Raw genomic sequence first — 12,260 nt, 5'->3', positions numbered from 1 at the left:
TGACTATGAAAAGTGAAAATTTGGGCAAGGTTGATTTAGAAACTTGCCTAAACTCCTACTAAGTGTAAGCTGAAACTGAATTAGTATTCAGTATGAGTGTGACTAGCTTTAACTTAGTGGTCAAGAAATTAATATTTTGTTCAATAAAGTTTTCAAGTTTCAGAGTATTGGTATTAGGGTTGCACCAAACATAATACACAACAACTAACATATTATAAAATACTGTAAAACATTTAAAATTCTTTAAGCGTAGATTGTTTTCGAATTGCAAAATTACCCAGGCTTTGAGCACAAATGCTAACCTGCTGATGTTATGTATTGATAGATTACAGTAAACATTAAACAGGCAAGTTGCCAAGCTTTCAGTTAAAAATTAACTCCCACACTGAGTCAGATCTGACCACATCATCACCCTGACTCGCATGATTTTTATCAGGTGTGTGCTTATTGTCCTGGTTGCGTTTTTTTCACAAGACCTGACTTTGCACTAGATAGGTCCCACTGGATGACATAACGGATAACTGGGCTAAACCTGACAAGTCTGTAGCCTGGATATATAATAGAAAGCCATGTTGGAGCTTTGTAGTCATTCTGATGCCCCTTAATGCAGACTCAAGTAATTACAGTTCCCTAAATTGATAATAAATCGGCTTCAGAGCTGCTGTTCCACTTTATTCAAAAACACAAACAATATTTTAAATCTTCTAACATAATGAGTGAGATGATGAGCTGCATATTCCAAGTAATTCTACATAACTTTTACAAAACATCCAGTGAACATGAGCATTTTTTTTCAGTGGGAAACAACATTCTGGGGAGGCACCTTGAACTGATCTTAACTAATCTAACTCTCAAAACCTCCAATTACCATTTTTTTTCATTGTATGATTAAGATGATATTCTCCTAAGAACCAGCCTATTCATTTATGTGATGGACATTTGTTTTTGGGTTATATCTTTTGACTTATTTGAGCAACCCTACTAAGTCCTGGTGTACTAAACAGAGGACATCCTGGTCTTTCCATTGATATCTCATGTATTTGGGTGGCCTCTTTTAGCTCCAAAGAGGAAGGAAATCACAAAATAAGTTCAATAGGAAGATTCTTATCCTTGGTTCTCAGGAGGATATGTTAGAGTTGTCATTTTAATTATAGTGCATTATTACACTCCACCAGTGAGTCATCTAAGATAATGGTTGGATGGATGGAGTGAGTAGTCCACCACTAGAGGGCAGTGGAAATTCATTTTGAACAGAAGAACCAAGCGAACTAATGAACTCAGACCTTTTTCAAATGCATGCTGTCACTCTGTAAAACAGTAAATTTAACATTAATATTTTTCCTATTACTTCTCATTGGCTGTTAGTGTTATTTACTATATTGTCAGTTTTACTCACATGAATTATCTCTTACAGAAGTGCAGTCATGAAAACGAAAGTCTTCACAGGACTCTATTAAGTTTTTTGAAAAACAAAGTACACCCTTACTACTTCCACAGGAATTAAGTAGCAGCAGGATCTGCTAATCACGTACACTTGATTAATTGATTATTATCCCCTCTATGAAAGCAGAGGTGTTTGTAGTTTGCCTTGTTTGGAGTATTCAGGTGAGTCTTAACAAAATACCACTATCTTCCCAAAAGTGGACATCCCAGAAAATTCACACTAATGTTGACACATATTTAAAAAATTAAAGAAAAGCTAAAGAAAAAAACAACAAAACAAAACATGAAGCACACCTCAGGCTCTACAGGCCTCGAATGGCATGTCAAATGCTAAAGTTCATGGAGCAACACAGTAAAAAAAAGGTGGGCCTAAATTCCTCCAGATTGATATGAGATACTAGTAAAGTCATACAGAAAATGTCTTTAAAAATGGTTTCACATTAATATATCATCTCTCCATACTAAATGTCGTATGTGCATTTGTTCTCCTCATTACTGGAAGCGTGCCTCTGTAGAATCTTGATGACTGGGATGACTCTGGTGTTTATAGAGAAATTCCTCCCTTCTTACACCTATTGAATCTGGAGTCTTTATGGCCTCTTTGTAAATACAAACACTGCAACACAAAAGCGTGTGAGCTAGAAAACGGTTCATGGGTGGGAAGGCGCCACATACTTGGAGCATCTGCTGGATTTTCATCCTTGCAAACACTGTCGCATTTGCACCTTGATGATGGCAAAACGTAAGAGCTGCTCAAGGTGGGACACATCGTTTATATCATTAGGACAGACATATCAGCAAGGTGTAGAGTCTATTAAATCATGAGAGACAGCCATCAAAGTGCTTGTGTGTTTGAGATATAACGGCACTTTCATTCACATTCTTAGTGCGTGTATGTGTAAACATGCATCTCTGTGTGTGGCTGTGTGGGAGGGGAGGAGAGGCAATGAGATGAGTTAAGGAGATGAACAGATTGTGTGTGTGTGTGTGTGTGTGTGTGTGTGTGTGTGTGTGTGTGTGTGTGTGTGTGTGTGTGTGTGTGTGTGTGTGTGTGTGTGTATTAGGGGGTGGGTGCATTAGTCCGTGTCAGACAGCAAAGAGTGCCGCATTTATCTAGGAATCTGAGCCAAAGCAACCTCACTAGCAGGAGCACGAGAAAGGGGACAACAAGTGAGATGATCTGAGAAGAAAGAAAGAACATGAAAGAAACCCAGAGAAGAAAACACAAAATGGACAAGGACATGACTATGAAGATCTAATTTTCCCTCTTAAAAAAAGGACAAAGTCAGCAAAGTCTATTTGCCTGAAGAGGCACTGCTTGATGAGCTGAAGGAAAGTGAAGAGAAAGTTTGCAGGGAATCGTCAACACAAAGCAACTACTTGGAGGAACAACGTTGGACCACGGTTTAAAACATTTTTCCATGTTTCCTTTCAGTTCCTTTAAGTTTAGCATGCTTCCTCTCCTCTATGTGGGAGTGCTGCTATCCTTAGTTGCCTCTCCAGCCTGTATAAATCCTCCCTGCAAAGATAATCTAGTGGCCTCACCCATCCAGCCTGGGACTGGAGCTGCAGGTACCGGGGCTTGTGAGGGTCAAACTGGGACAACTGCCTGCGGGACAGGGGTTTCACTTGCAGCAATCTCGGACATCCCTCGGAAAGTGGAGCACAAACATGAAATACCCCAGTTTCAGTACAAGGTAACTGACATTTTATACAGTACTTTTCATTGTGTGTGTGTGTGTTTGTGTTTTTTCACAGTTCCCAGCTTAAAAATCCTAAAATCTCAGAGGGGCCAGAAACAACTCTTAAACAGTCAATTAACTCCAGCAGCCTGGGAGACCTTAAAGTTTACCTTTTTACTCATCGTGTTGTAGTGAGAGTGAGCGGCATACTACCAAACTCATGCCAGCAGGTTCTTTCTCATGGAACGACTTGGCACCACCTTCCAGCCAGGGAACAATAACCGTCAGCAATCAAAGAAGGGACAAAATTAGGTTTGCTTTAAAAATATCCTCATCATATGGCTGTGCTGAGCTCATGCAGGAACAGGTGTGTTAGGGACATGATTAACATGGGTGATGTAAGTGTAAGAGACACACTGTGACACAAAACTGAGCTGTCGGTTATGTGTGAGGATGTGTGGATGATATTTATGCACATGCACAGCTTTATTTTTAGACTTTTTATGCATGACTGAATAACACTAAGGAGTGCTGAATCATTTCTGACTTTCACAAAATGATTTAGATATATCTGTGTCACTGTCTAGCAGACTGGGGTTGTCAGAGAGCGCCTGGTTCAGCTGCAGCGCTGCATGCGCTCTGTCCAGGATACTGGGGGACCTTGGAGTCACGAGGGCCAGGAGAGCAATTCTCTTGGGGCCATCCTGGCTTTAATGGCAGCTGTGCTGACAGAGTGTGACCTCCACTGTCACAGCCAGGCGCTTGGGGCAATGGCTAAACGACTGGGTAAGTAGTACACCTTTATATCCCCAATCTCTGCAACACACAAACATGCACACACATAAATGCCAGTGCAGTCGCTCCCCCACACATAGTAAACAGAACCTCAATGAGACCTGCTAGGCATCAGTCATAGGTGAGTTCATAGGAATTTAACTGCACTAAGAAGCATGGCAAAAACTCTGTATACATGCACACACAGATGCACAGACACATACGGTATAGCTCACAAAGCGAAAAAGCCTTGAGAGCGCTATCATGCATCCTCTCTGTGAGGTATACAGGGGAGCATCTATTTTCAGCCCCTGACGACAGCGTGACTGGCCTCACTGATAACCTAATCTATCTCTTGGTTGGCAGAGAGCGCAGCGGTGGGGAGAGAGGGGGAGAAAGACTTGCTGCTTTTCCTCAAGAGCATCACTCAACATCCACCCACAGGTGAGGGCATTACAGGTAGCTACGTGAATTGTTGTTCATTTCTAAGCAGAAAATGCACTGTGTGTGCCCTAGTTGCCCCCTTGGAGAGGCTACATCCTCGGGACTGTGCAGAGATTTACACGCTGGGGATCAAAGAGAATGGAATCTACACCATCCAGCCTGACCTGAATGGGCCGGCACTAGAGGTATTTCAGATTCACCGCACTCATAAATGAGACAGACATATCACCCGCACCCCAAGCCCACACCACCCTGGTCAGCTTCTTTTGGAGATGTGCATGCTATCTGTGGATCAGTAAAATCTGGGCCTTATAATATTAGAATCTCTGTATTGGTTTAGGCTAAATGTGACATGGAGACTGCAGGTGGCGGGTGGACAGTAATCCAGAATCGGCAAGATGGCTCAGTGGACTTCAACAGAACATGGCAGGAATACCGGGAGGGCTTTGGAAATCTGCAAGGAGAACACTGGCTGGGTAACGCAGCGTTGCATGCCCTTACCTCCAGTGGCCAACACCAACTCCGCATTGAGCTGGAGGACTGGCACCAGCAGAGGCGCCAAGCCACCTACAGCAACTTCAAAGTGGCCTCGGAGGCACAGAGGTGAAGCACTCTGCACACAGATATATTTTCTGCGCTAAGGGATTAAAGTTACCTGGGGATTAGACCAAAGGTCAGAAAAAGAGAGACTTGAGTCTGGAAGTCAGCTACAACAAAAATGTATTTATTTTATCTTCAGTCACAATCTTATTTGCTTTCATGTATTAACAACAGCCATGAAAACTTGTTTTCCCAATCACTTTTTTCTTAAGTATGAACTGCACGTTTACACGAACAGACAAGGTTCTGAATATTTCAGTCAAAATGTGATTAATGTCCTGAGAGATGTGTGTTGTTTTTGTATGGCTGCCAATCAGTTTTGATCAAACTACATCCTGAAGCAGATCAGCAGAGTTAATAAATTAAAAGTTAATAAAGTTTTTAACATTACCTTTCAAACTTTAGCAAAGGCAATTAATGTCTTCGCCTAATGTCTTTATGTAATTCAAATGACCATCTTTAACTTACTTTAAACTGTAGTTTTTGAAGTTTTCACTTTTACCTATAATCAGTTATTTGCATTCTAGTTTTCCACATATACGATAGTCTACATAACACTATACAAGCTAGGAGACTTGTATATCCAGGACTCTTTCCATTATCACCCATTCACTGTCTTGGTGTGGCTGTGACTCAGGATGTAGAGCAGGTCATTTACTAATTGGAAGGTTGGTGGTTTGTGATAGAGATGGACCGATCCGATATTACGTATCAGTATCGGTCCGATACTGACCTAAATTACTGGATCGGATATCGGAGAAAAATAAAAAATGTAATCCGATCCATTAAATATCACGAAAGCACCTCACAAAACTTGCAACACGCCTTAACTCACCTCAGAACGTTAGCAGTCGGAGCAGTATGCATCACGTGACAGAGCGGCTGTGGCATGCGGGACCTGTCGGTGGTCTGGATAGCATGTGGAGCTTCGCTAGCAACCCGGCATTTCATCTCCGACAAAGTTATCCCGAGAGAAGTAAAGCAAGTGTGTAAGTCCATCTCTGAATGTTTGTAAAGCATTCCTGCGTTAAGCTTACCAAACGATATATGGAGCGACTGCCTCTTCTGGCTGCTACTTCAATCATGAAACTGCTTAATGATCAGCTGATCAGCTTTTCTGTCGCGAGTCCGTCTCTCTTGTTTGCTTTTGGCCCACTTTGCACCAGAAAGAGGAAACCAGCGGCTGAACAACAGCAGCACGTTTAAGCTTGATCAGCTGTTGTTAGAATTTATTTATTATTACTTTCTACTCGAGGATCTTTTTCTAGTAGCTGACGGCTGGTAACTGTGCAGGGGCGGATCTAGCAAAGTTTAGCCAGGGGGGCCGATAGGGCATTAACTGGGAAAAGGGGGCACAAAGACATACTTTTCTTTCTTATTCTCATTTAAAATGTCGAGCTTTTAATAAATAATTATCTGACACCCAAAGTTTTAATTTGATGTAAAATGAATAGAAGTCAATTACTGTATATAGTGACTATTAAGTCTAATATATATACCCTAGTAAGCTATAGTACTTTTTCCTTTGGGAAGGTACCATCTGTGCAGTCTGCAATTTTGTTGAAGAAAGATGTTGAATCTATTTAATATTTCTTGAAAAATAATTGATTTCTGTGCTTTTTTTTTTTCACACTGCATCAAATTAAGGTTGATTACGTCGATTAAGCATCATGAGGTGGAGCGTGAGGGGTGGTTCCCTATTTTTTATTTATTTATTTTTGTTGTTGCTGGGAGTTGGAACCCTATTAGTTAGGTTGCTTAATATTTACGCTAAGTACTCTTTAAAATACCAGAATAGGGAGGATGGTGTAGGTTTAAGTTTATTAGATTGATCAGTATTGCTGAACTATGAAATTTTTTTTTTTTTTGCATACAGGTATAACAGAATAGCTTTAGTGTAGTTGTTGTTTTAAACTTGAGTATGAACTTATACAAAATGCAGCAAGATATTTAAAAAAAAAACAGTTTTGTTGATTAAAAAACACTATATCGGATTCATATCGGTATCGGCAGATATCCAAATTTATGATATCGGTATCGGTATCGGACATAAAAAAGTGGTATCGTGCCATCTCTAGTTTGTGATGGTTGCTAGAAGTGTGAATGTTTGCTAGAAGGCACTTCAACACAGCCAAAAGTGCTTGTATCAATGGGTGAATGAGACGTGTTATATAAAATGCTTTGATTGCTCAAGTAAAGTAGAAAAGTACTGTATAAGAATCAATCCATTTGCCACCTTGCCGGGAGTGTGAAATTAATATAAAAGATAATTTTACTCGGCTTTTAACAAACAACACACACATAAAAACAAAACAAAAAAAACCCTCAAATGTTGTTTGTCTATCTTCCAGGTATCGCCTGACAGCACGGGAGTATTCTGGTGATGCAGGTAATGCACTGAGCTACAGTAAGCGCTACAACCACGACGGCAGGTCCTTCAGCACTGCTGACAGAGACTATGACCGTTACGTGTCGGGAAGTTGTGGTCAGTACTATGGTGCAGGCTGGTGGTTTGATGCTTGTCTGGCAGCTAATCTGAATGGACGGTACTACCGTGGGCGCTACAGCGGGGTAACCAACGGCATCTACTGGGGAACGTGGTACATCCTGACAGATGGACGAACTGGAGAGCGCTACTCCTTCAAGAGGGTGGAGATGAAGACAAGACCCAAAAACTTTATGGGAACAGACTAAAGATAATGATGTCAACATAATGGGGAAAATTTGCTGTGCAGTAGACTACAGTAATAATCACACCAGACACTTTCTTTCTTGTTTTATAATCGATAGATGCTTTGGTCACTATATTTAGCATTGCTTTCATGTCACTTATCAGTTATATGCAGATGGCAGCTAAAAGATTAAAAAAAAAAGTGTAAAAGAAATAATGTTTAAATGCTGATTAGCAGACTGTGAAGCTCTACTTTCTTTATGATGGGCTCACTCTGGTAAAAAATACATGTTACTTCATAACTGTGAAACAGTTAAATACATATTGAAAATATTGCAGAGGTTGCTGTAATAAATTTCCAGAATCTTTATTGCACATCAACAACCTGCAAAAGGCTACCTTAATGTATCACAGGATGCCAGGGGAGGCATGTTTTCTCCGTGTTAACAGTTTAAGGACAAGACAAACAACCCAAACCACACATGAAAGTCATCCTTCACATGCATGAGTTAATACTGGTAATTTGCTTGTGTTCCTACCTGTCTATGCTCTGTGACCTACAGAAATACAAGCTGCCTGCAGCAGCTCACAGACATTGTAGGTCAGATGAAGTCATGGGAGACCGTTTACTAAAAGGCAAGAGGTCATCGTGTCCCTGCAGAGAGCTCAGCTGTTATATACACAACTAAAACTAAAACTTCATCACACTGTGATTCATGTGACAGGGTGTCTAACCACAGTCCCCTACTGTATGTTCTGCCTACAGCTGCTTTAATAGAAAGCCAAAGAGCCAAAGCTCACAGTCTGATACTAAACCAAGAGTAGCCCAGTTTTAGACAGGCCATCTCACCTGACTAATACTTTCCCAGGTAGAGGTCTAACACACTGACGCTAACTCTCAGGACCTTCTTTTTTTCCTTTTCTGTTGGCAAACCGTCCTCCACCCACCTCTATTAAATCAAACACAAACATACAGAAACAGTCACCCTCCCCTGGTCTCTAGAGTTGGTGTCAGCGGGGGTGATTCATCCACAGATGTGTTTCACGAAGACGTTTTGGGAGTAGGTATGTGAGTCAGTGGGTGTGTGTCTCACAGTCTTTGTAAAAGACTTTTTACTTTTAGCATTGTTTGCAGTGAGCTGTCAGTCTCTGCAACAAGCAGGCTGTCTAATGTGATCGTGTGACAGCGCTCTCATCTAAACACACACACACTGCTGTCAGACCTCCTACCTGTCAAAGTATTTCACATACACTACTTATCTACACACAAGGAGATGTCTGTTTTATGCACACACACAAACACACACACACACACACACACACACACACACATGCACACACACACAGGAGTCAGTGGTTCTCTCAGCAGATAAGGAGGTGCATGATGTGCTTGGCTTCTTAAAAACAAATGGATCCCATTGTACACATCATGGGAAGGTAATCACTGTTACACAACCACAAGCTCCTTTTCACCTTTTCACCTGTTTCACACATAATATTGCACACACACACACACACACACACACACACACACACACACACACACACACACACACAGGCTAACAATAAGCAATTATGATCAATCACCCATAAAACCTATTATACATATCAGCTTTCTAGTTTAATTTTCTCTGTGTGTCTTCGTGTGTGCTGGAAACAAAGCTGGATGGCTCTGTGTTCTGCCCCCTGGTGGCTCCTGGTTGTATTTTAGAGACTGAGAAAAGCTTTGTCTCAGCTGAAGATGAAATGTGAAGTCAACACAAAAGAAATTAAAACCAGGATAAAATTCTGTCAATCTAAATTCATTTTTTTTTAATCTTTAAGAGATTCTGCCTGTATAGAGATGAACGTCTAAAAATCAAGCTCAGTATCTAAATCAATTTTCACTCTATGTCATCAATAAATGGAGCAAAAACCTTTTCCTACCACTTTCTGTTCATCATCACTCTCTATTTTTGCTTTCTATCACTTAATAAGAGTTTGACTGATGTTGTTCAGACCTTCTCAAATTTCCTCCTTTTTGACTCTTCATGCTCCGAGCTGCAACTGCTTTCAATAAATTCAATCACTCCTCCTGATCTCTTCTTCTCTCCTCCTTTCTGCATCCATCAGTCTTGTTGACAAGGGAGGAACAGACGCCCAGGGTTGTGTCACCACAGTATCCTGGCACAGTGTCTGGAGTGGGGTGATAGTGGTGGTGCGGAGGGGTGCGGAGGGGTATCAGCAGGCTCTGCTGCCCCAGGGCCGGAAGCCCAGACTGGGCAGCGGTTAGCCAGCACATCCCTTTGAGAAACACTGTGCTCCTCTGAGGGAAGTTCAGATATGTGTCATTTATTTCTAAGTGACACAAGAAAATATCAGATTTAAAACAGAACTCATGTTAGTAGTAGTGTGTTCATCTTTCTGCAGGAGGCTCTATTTTTATTTTTATTTATTTTTGTGGTGCTTATAAAATATGTTTTTATAATCTTTCACATGATGTAGAAAATTTAGAACAGCCCATCTGGTTACAAAAACTTAAAAATATAATATGATCTCAAATGCCCTATGATAGACTCTTAACCTATCTTGGATAAGTCCTGCATCTCACCTTATGAAAGCTGGAACCTGCTCAAGCCCCATTGTGACCCTGAAATGGATGAGCTCTTATAATATGGATAGGTGGCCAATAATCACTGCAAATGGGGGAAAAAAAGTTTCCCAATCAAATAATCTGTTTATCCAGGTAATATCCATCAGTCCACCAAACGTTAATAATAATCAGTCTCAGTTTCTCTTTATATCATATTGAAATGCAGAGTAAGACTTCACAAAACACTTCAATATTTCACCCTGGAAACATTTTGTGTTTTTCCTCAGATTTGGCTCCAAAATGAATATAATCTCTCTTCACACTCAAAGGATTTTTTAAGAACATGGATGAAGGCAGAGAGAGTTTTAAATGTGGGCTGCCCCTTTTTTGACTGCTGAAAATGACTGAAGTTGTAGGAATGTGATATTCCCATCCATGTGTTTAACAGCAGGTGGCAATGTTGCTTAGAGCAAATCTGGAAAACAACTTTCACATGAGAAACTGCACAGTAGTCTATAGCAAACAAGGCAAACAAAGTGTCTATAGAAATGAGAGAACAATAGCAACACTGTGCTCTGTCAGAAAATAAACAGCCGGAGACAATAACTGTGCTTAACCTACAGCCTGTTTATGTGAAGTGCGATGAGTAAAAACAATAACTGAGGTCTTATTTTTTGAAGCCATATATGTTATTCCGAATTATTTCAGGGGTTTTGATAAGTTTTGTTCAACTCATAAGGTTTCAGAGAACCGCTGAAAGCACAACAGCCCTGACTTGACTGTAAGCTTCAGGTTGCCGTGCCTCTTTTCAACACTGGGGGCGCCATAATTGGTACTGGAGGTCAAAGGACAAAATCTGCTCATAGTGATGTAAGTTTTTGAAATTAAGACTTTACAAAATTACAAAACAGGTGTGTTAATGCGGACTGTGGTGTAAATGAGCCTCGGGCTCAGCAGCACTGCATAGTAGAAAAGAATCTGGTGAGGTGACAGCATGGAGGAGGCGGGAGGATGAACTTAGTGGCCTGCAGTGGAAGGAACTTTTCATACTTTAACCTGCTCTCATTGCGATAAGGGCATGCATGGCGGCTGTCAAGTGCAAGGAAAGTAGGAGGAAGGCTTGAGGGTGGGGAGGAAGCAGGAGCGGGTGAGGTTTGAAAGGTGTGTGAGTATAACAGGCCGTTAGAGGCTTGTTTCCCTGACCACAGGACCACTGAGAGACAGCATGTGCCTGCTTTTAATACTGGTCCTACAAAAAACCAGAGAAAGGCAGCGTTCCGTTTGAAACCGGAATTCACCAGAACAAGTGTATCCTGATGTGGTGAGGAGCTGAGGTGAGGAGGGGAGAGGAGGGAGGGAGGGCTCAGAGGGCGCCAAGTGGCAGGCCTCGCTCCATCTTTATGCATGAATGTGCGCATGAAAGTGGAGGTGGAGAGGGTTTGCAGGCAGGGAGCGGAGGCACTGCAGGGTTTTTTTCTAACACAAAAAACAACAACTTTTAATTAACTAAATATTTATGTGATTAACATTCAGCATGTTTAAAATCTTTTGGAGACTAAAATTATTGCAGTGCTTGCTGGTACAGCACTTTTTTTAAATCAAAAAGTTGAATACTTGTGAATAAAGTCAATAAGCTTTACATCAAAATTAGTCATTCATGACATTTAAATTTTATGTAATCAGTTATAATAGTTTTGATAAAACAGTGTTTGATGAACTTCTGGTATAATAAGAAAGCTTCACTTGATACTTTAAAGCAGCAACTTCAACATTAGATTAAAGTTGACCACTTGCGTATTAAATGTGCTGCTCATAGAAATGAATCTTCAGTGTTTTTAACACAGAAGGAAGCTGGTTCACTGATTCACTCACATGTGTATGAATATACATGCTCACAAGCACTTTATTAGAAACACCACATTAATGCTATCATTGATGCTGTGTAGGTGCTTCATTTGCTCATCTTTAGCTGCCATCCTGCAAATGTGTCTGCTGCACAGCTGTGATACAAATCTCCTCATTCTAAGATCTCCCAAAGGCATCTTACTGGTTTCACATCTGCTGAGTGGCCAGG

The 12,260-nt window shown here is 40.9% G+C and overlaps 1 protein-coding gene across 2 annotated transcripts; it reads left to right on the top strand.

The window, feature by feature from the left end:
* The first annotated feature begins 2,542 nt into the window (after positions 1-2,542).
* On the top strand, positions 2,543-9,692 carry si:ch211-157b11.8 (fibroleukin). Of its 2 annotated transcripts, none has more exons than XM_004544874.2 (6): positions 2,543-3,140; positions 3,716-3,911; positions 4,266-4,343; positions 4,416-4,528; positions 4,684-4,946; positions 7,295-9,692. In XM_004544874.2, the coding sequence occupies exons 1-6, from the start codon at positions 2,865-2,867 to the stop codon at positions 7,635-7,637; spliced, it is 1,269 nt and encodes a 422-aa protein (XP_004544931.1). In that variant the 5' UTR covers positions 2,543-2,864; the 3' UTR covers positions 7,638-9,692. The 2 variants fall into 2 exon arrangements, with proteins under 2 accessions (XP_004544931.1, XP_004544930.1); XM_004544873.2 differs by having other exon boundaries at positions 3,713-3,911.
* The last annotated feature ends 2,568 nt before the right edge of the window (positions 9,693-12,260 follow it).

Source organism: Maylandia zebra, linkage group LG5 (genome assembly GCF_041146795.1).
Source record: "Maylandia zebra isolate NMK-2024a linkage group LG5, Mzebra_GT3a, whole genome shotgun sequence".
NCBI classification, from domain to species: domain Eukaryota; kingdom Metazoa; phylum Chordata; class Actinopteri; order Cichliformes; family Cichlidae; genus Maylandia; species Maylandia zebra.
This window is presented reverse-complemented; position numbering and strand designations above follow the sequence as displayed.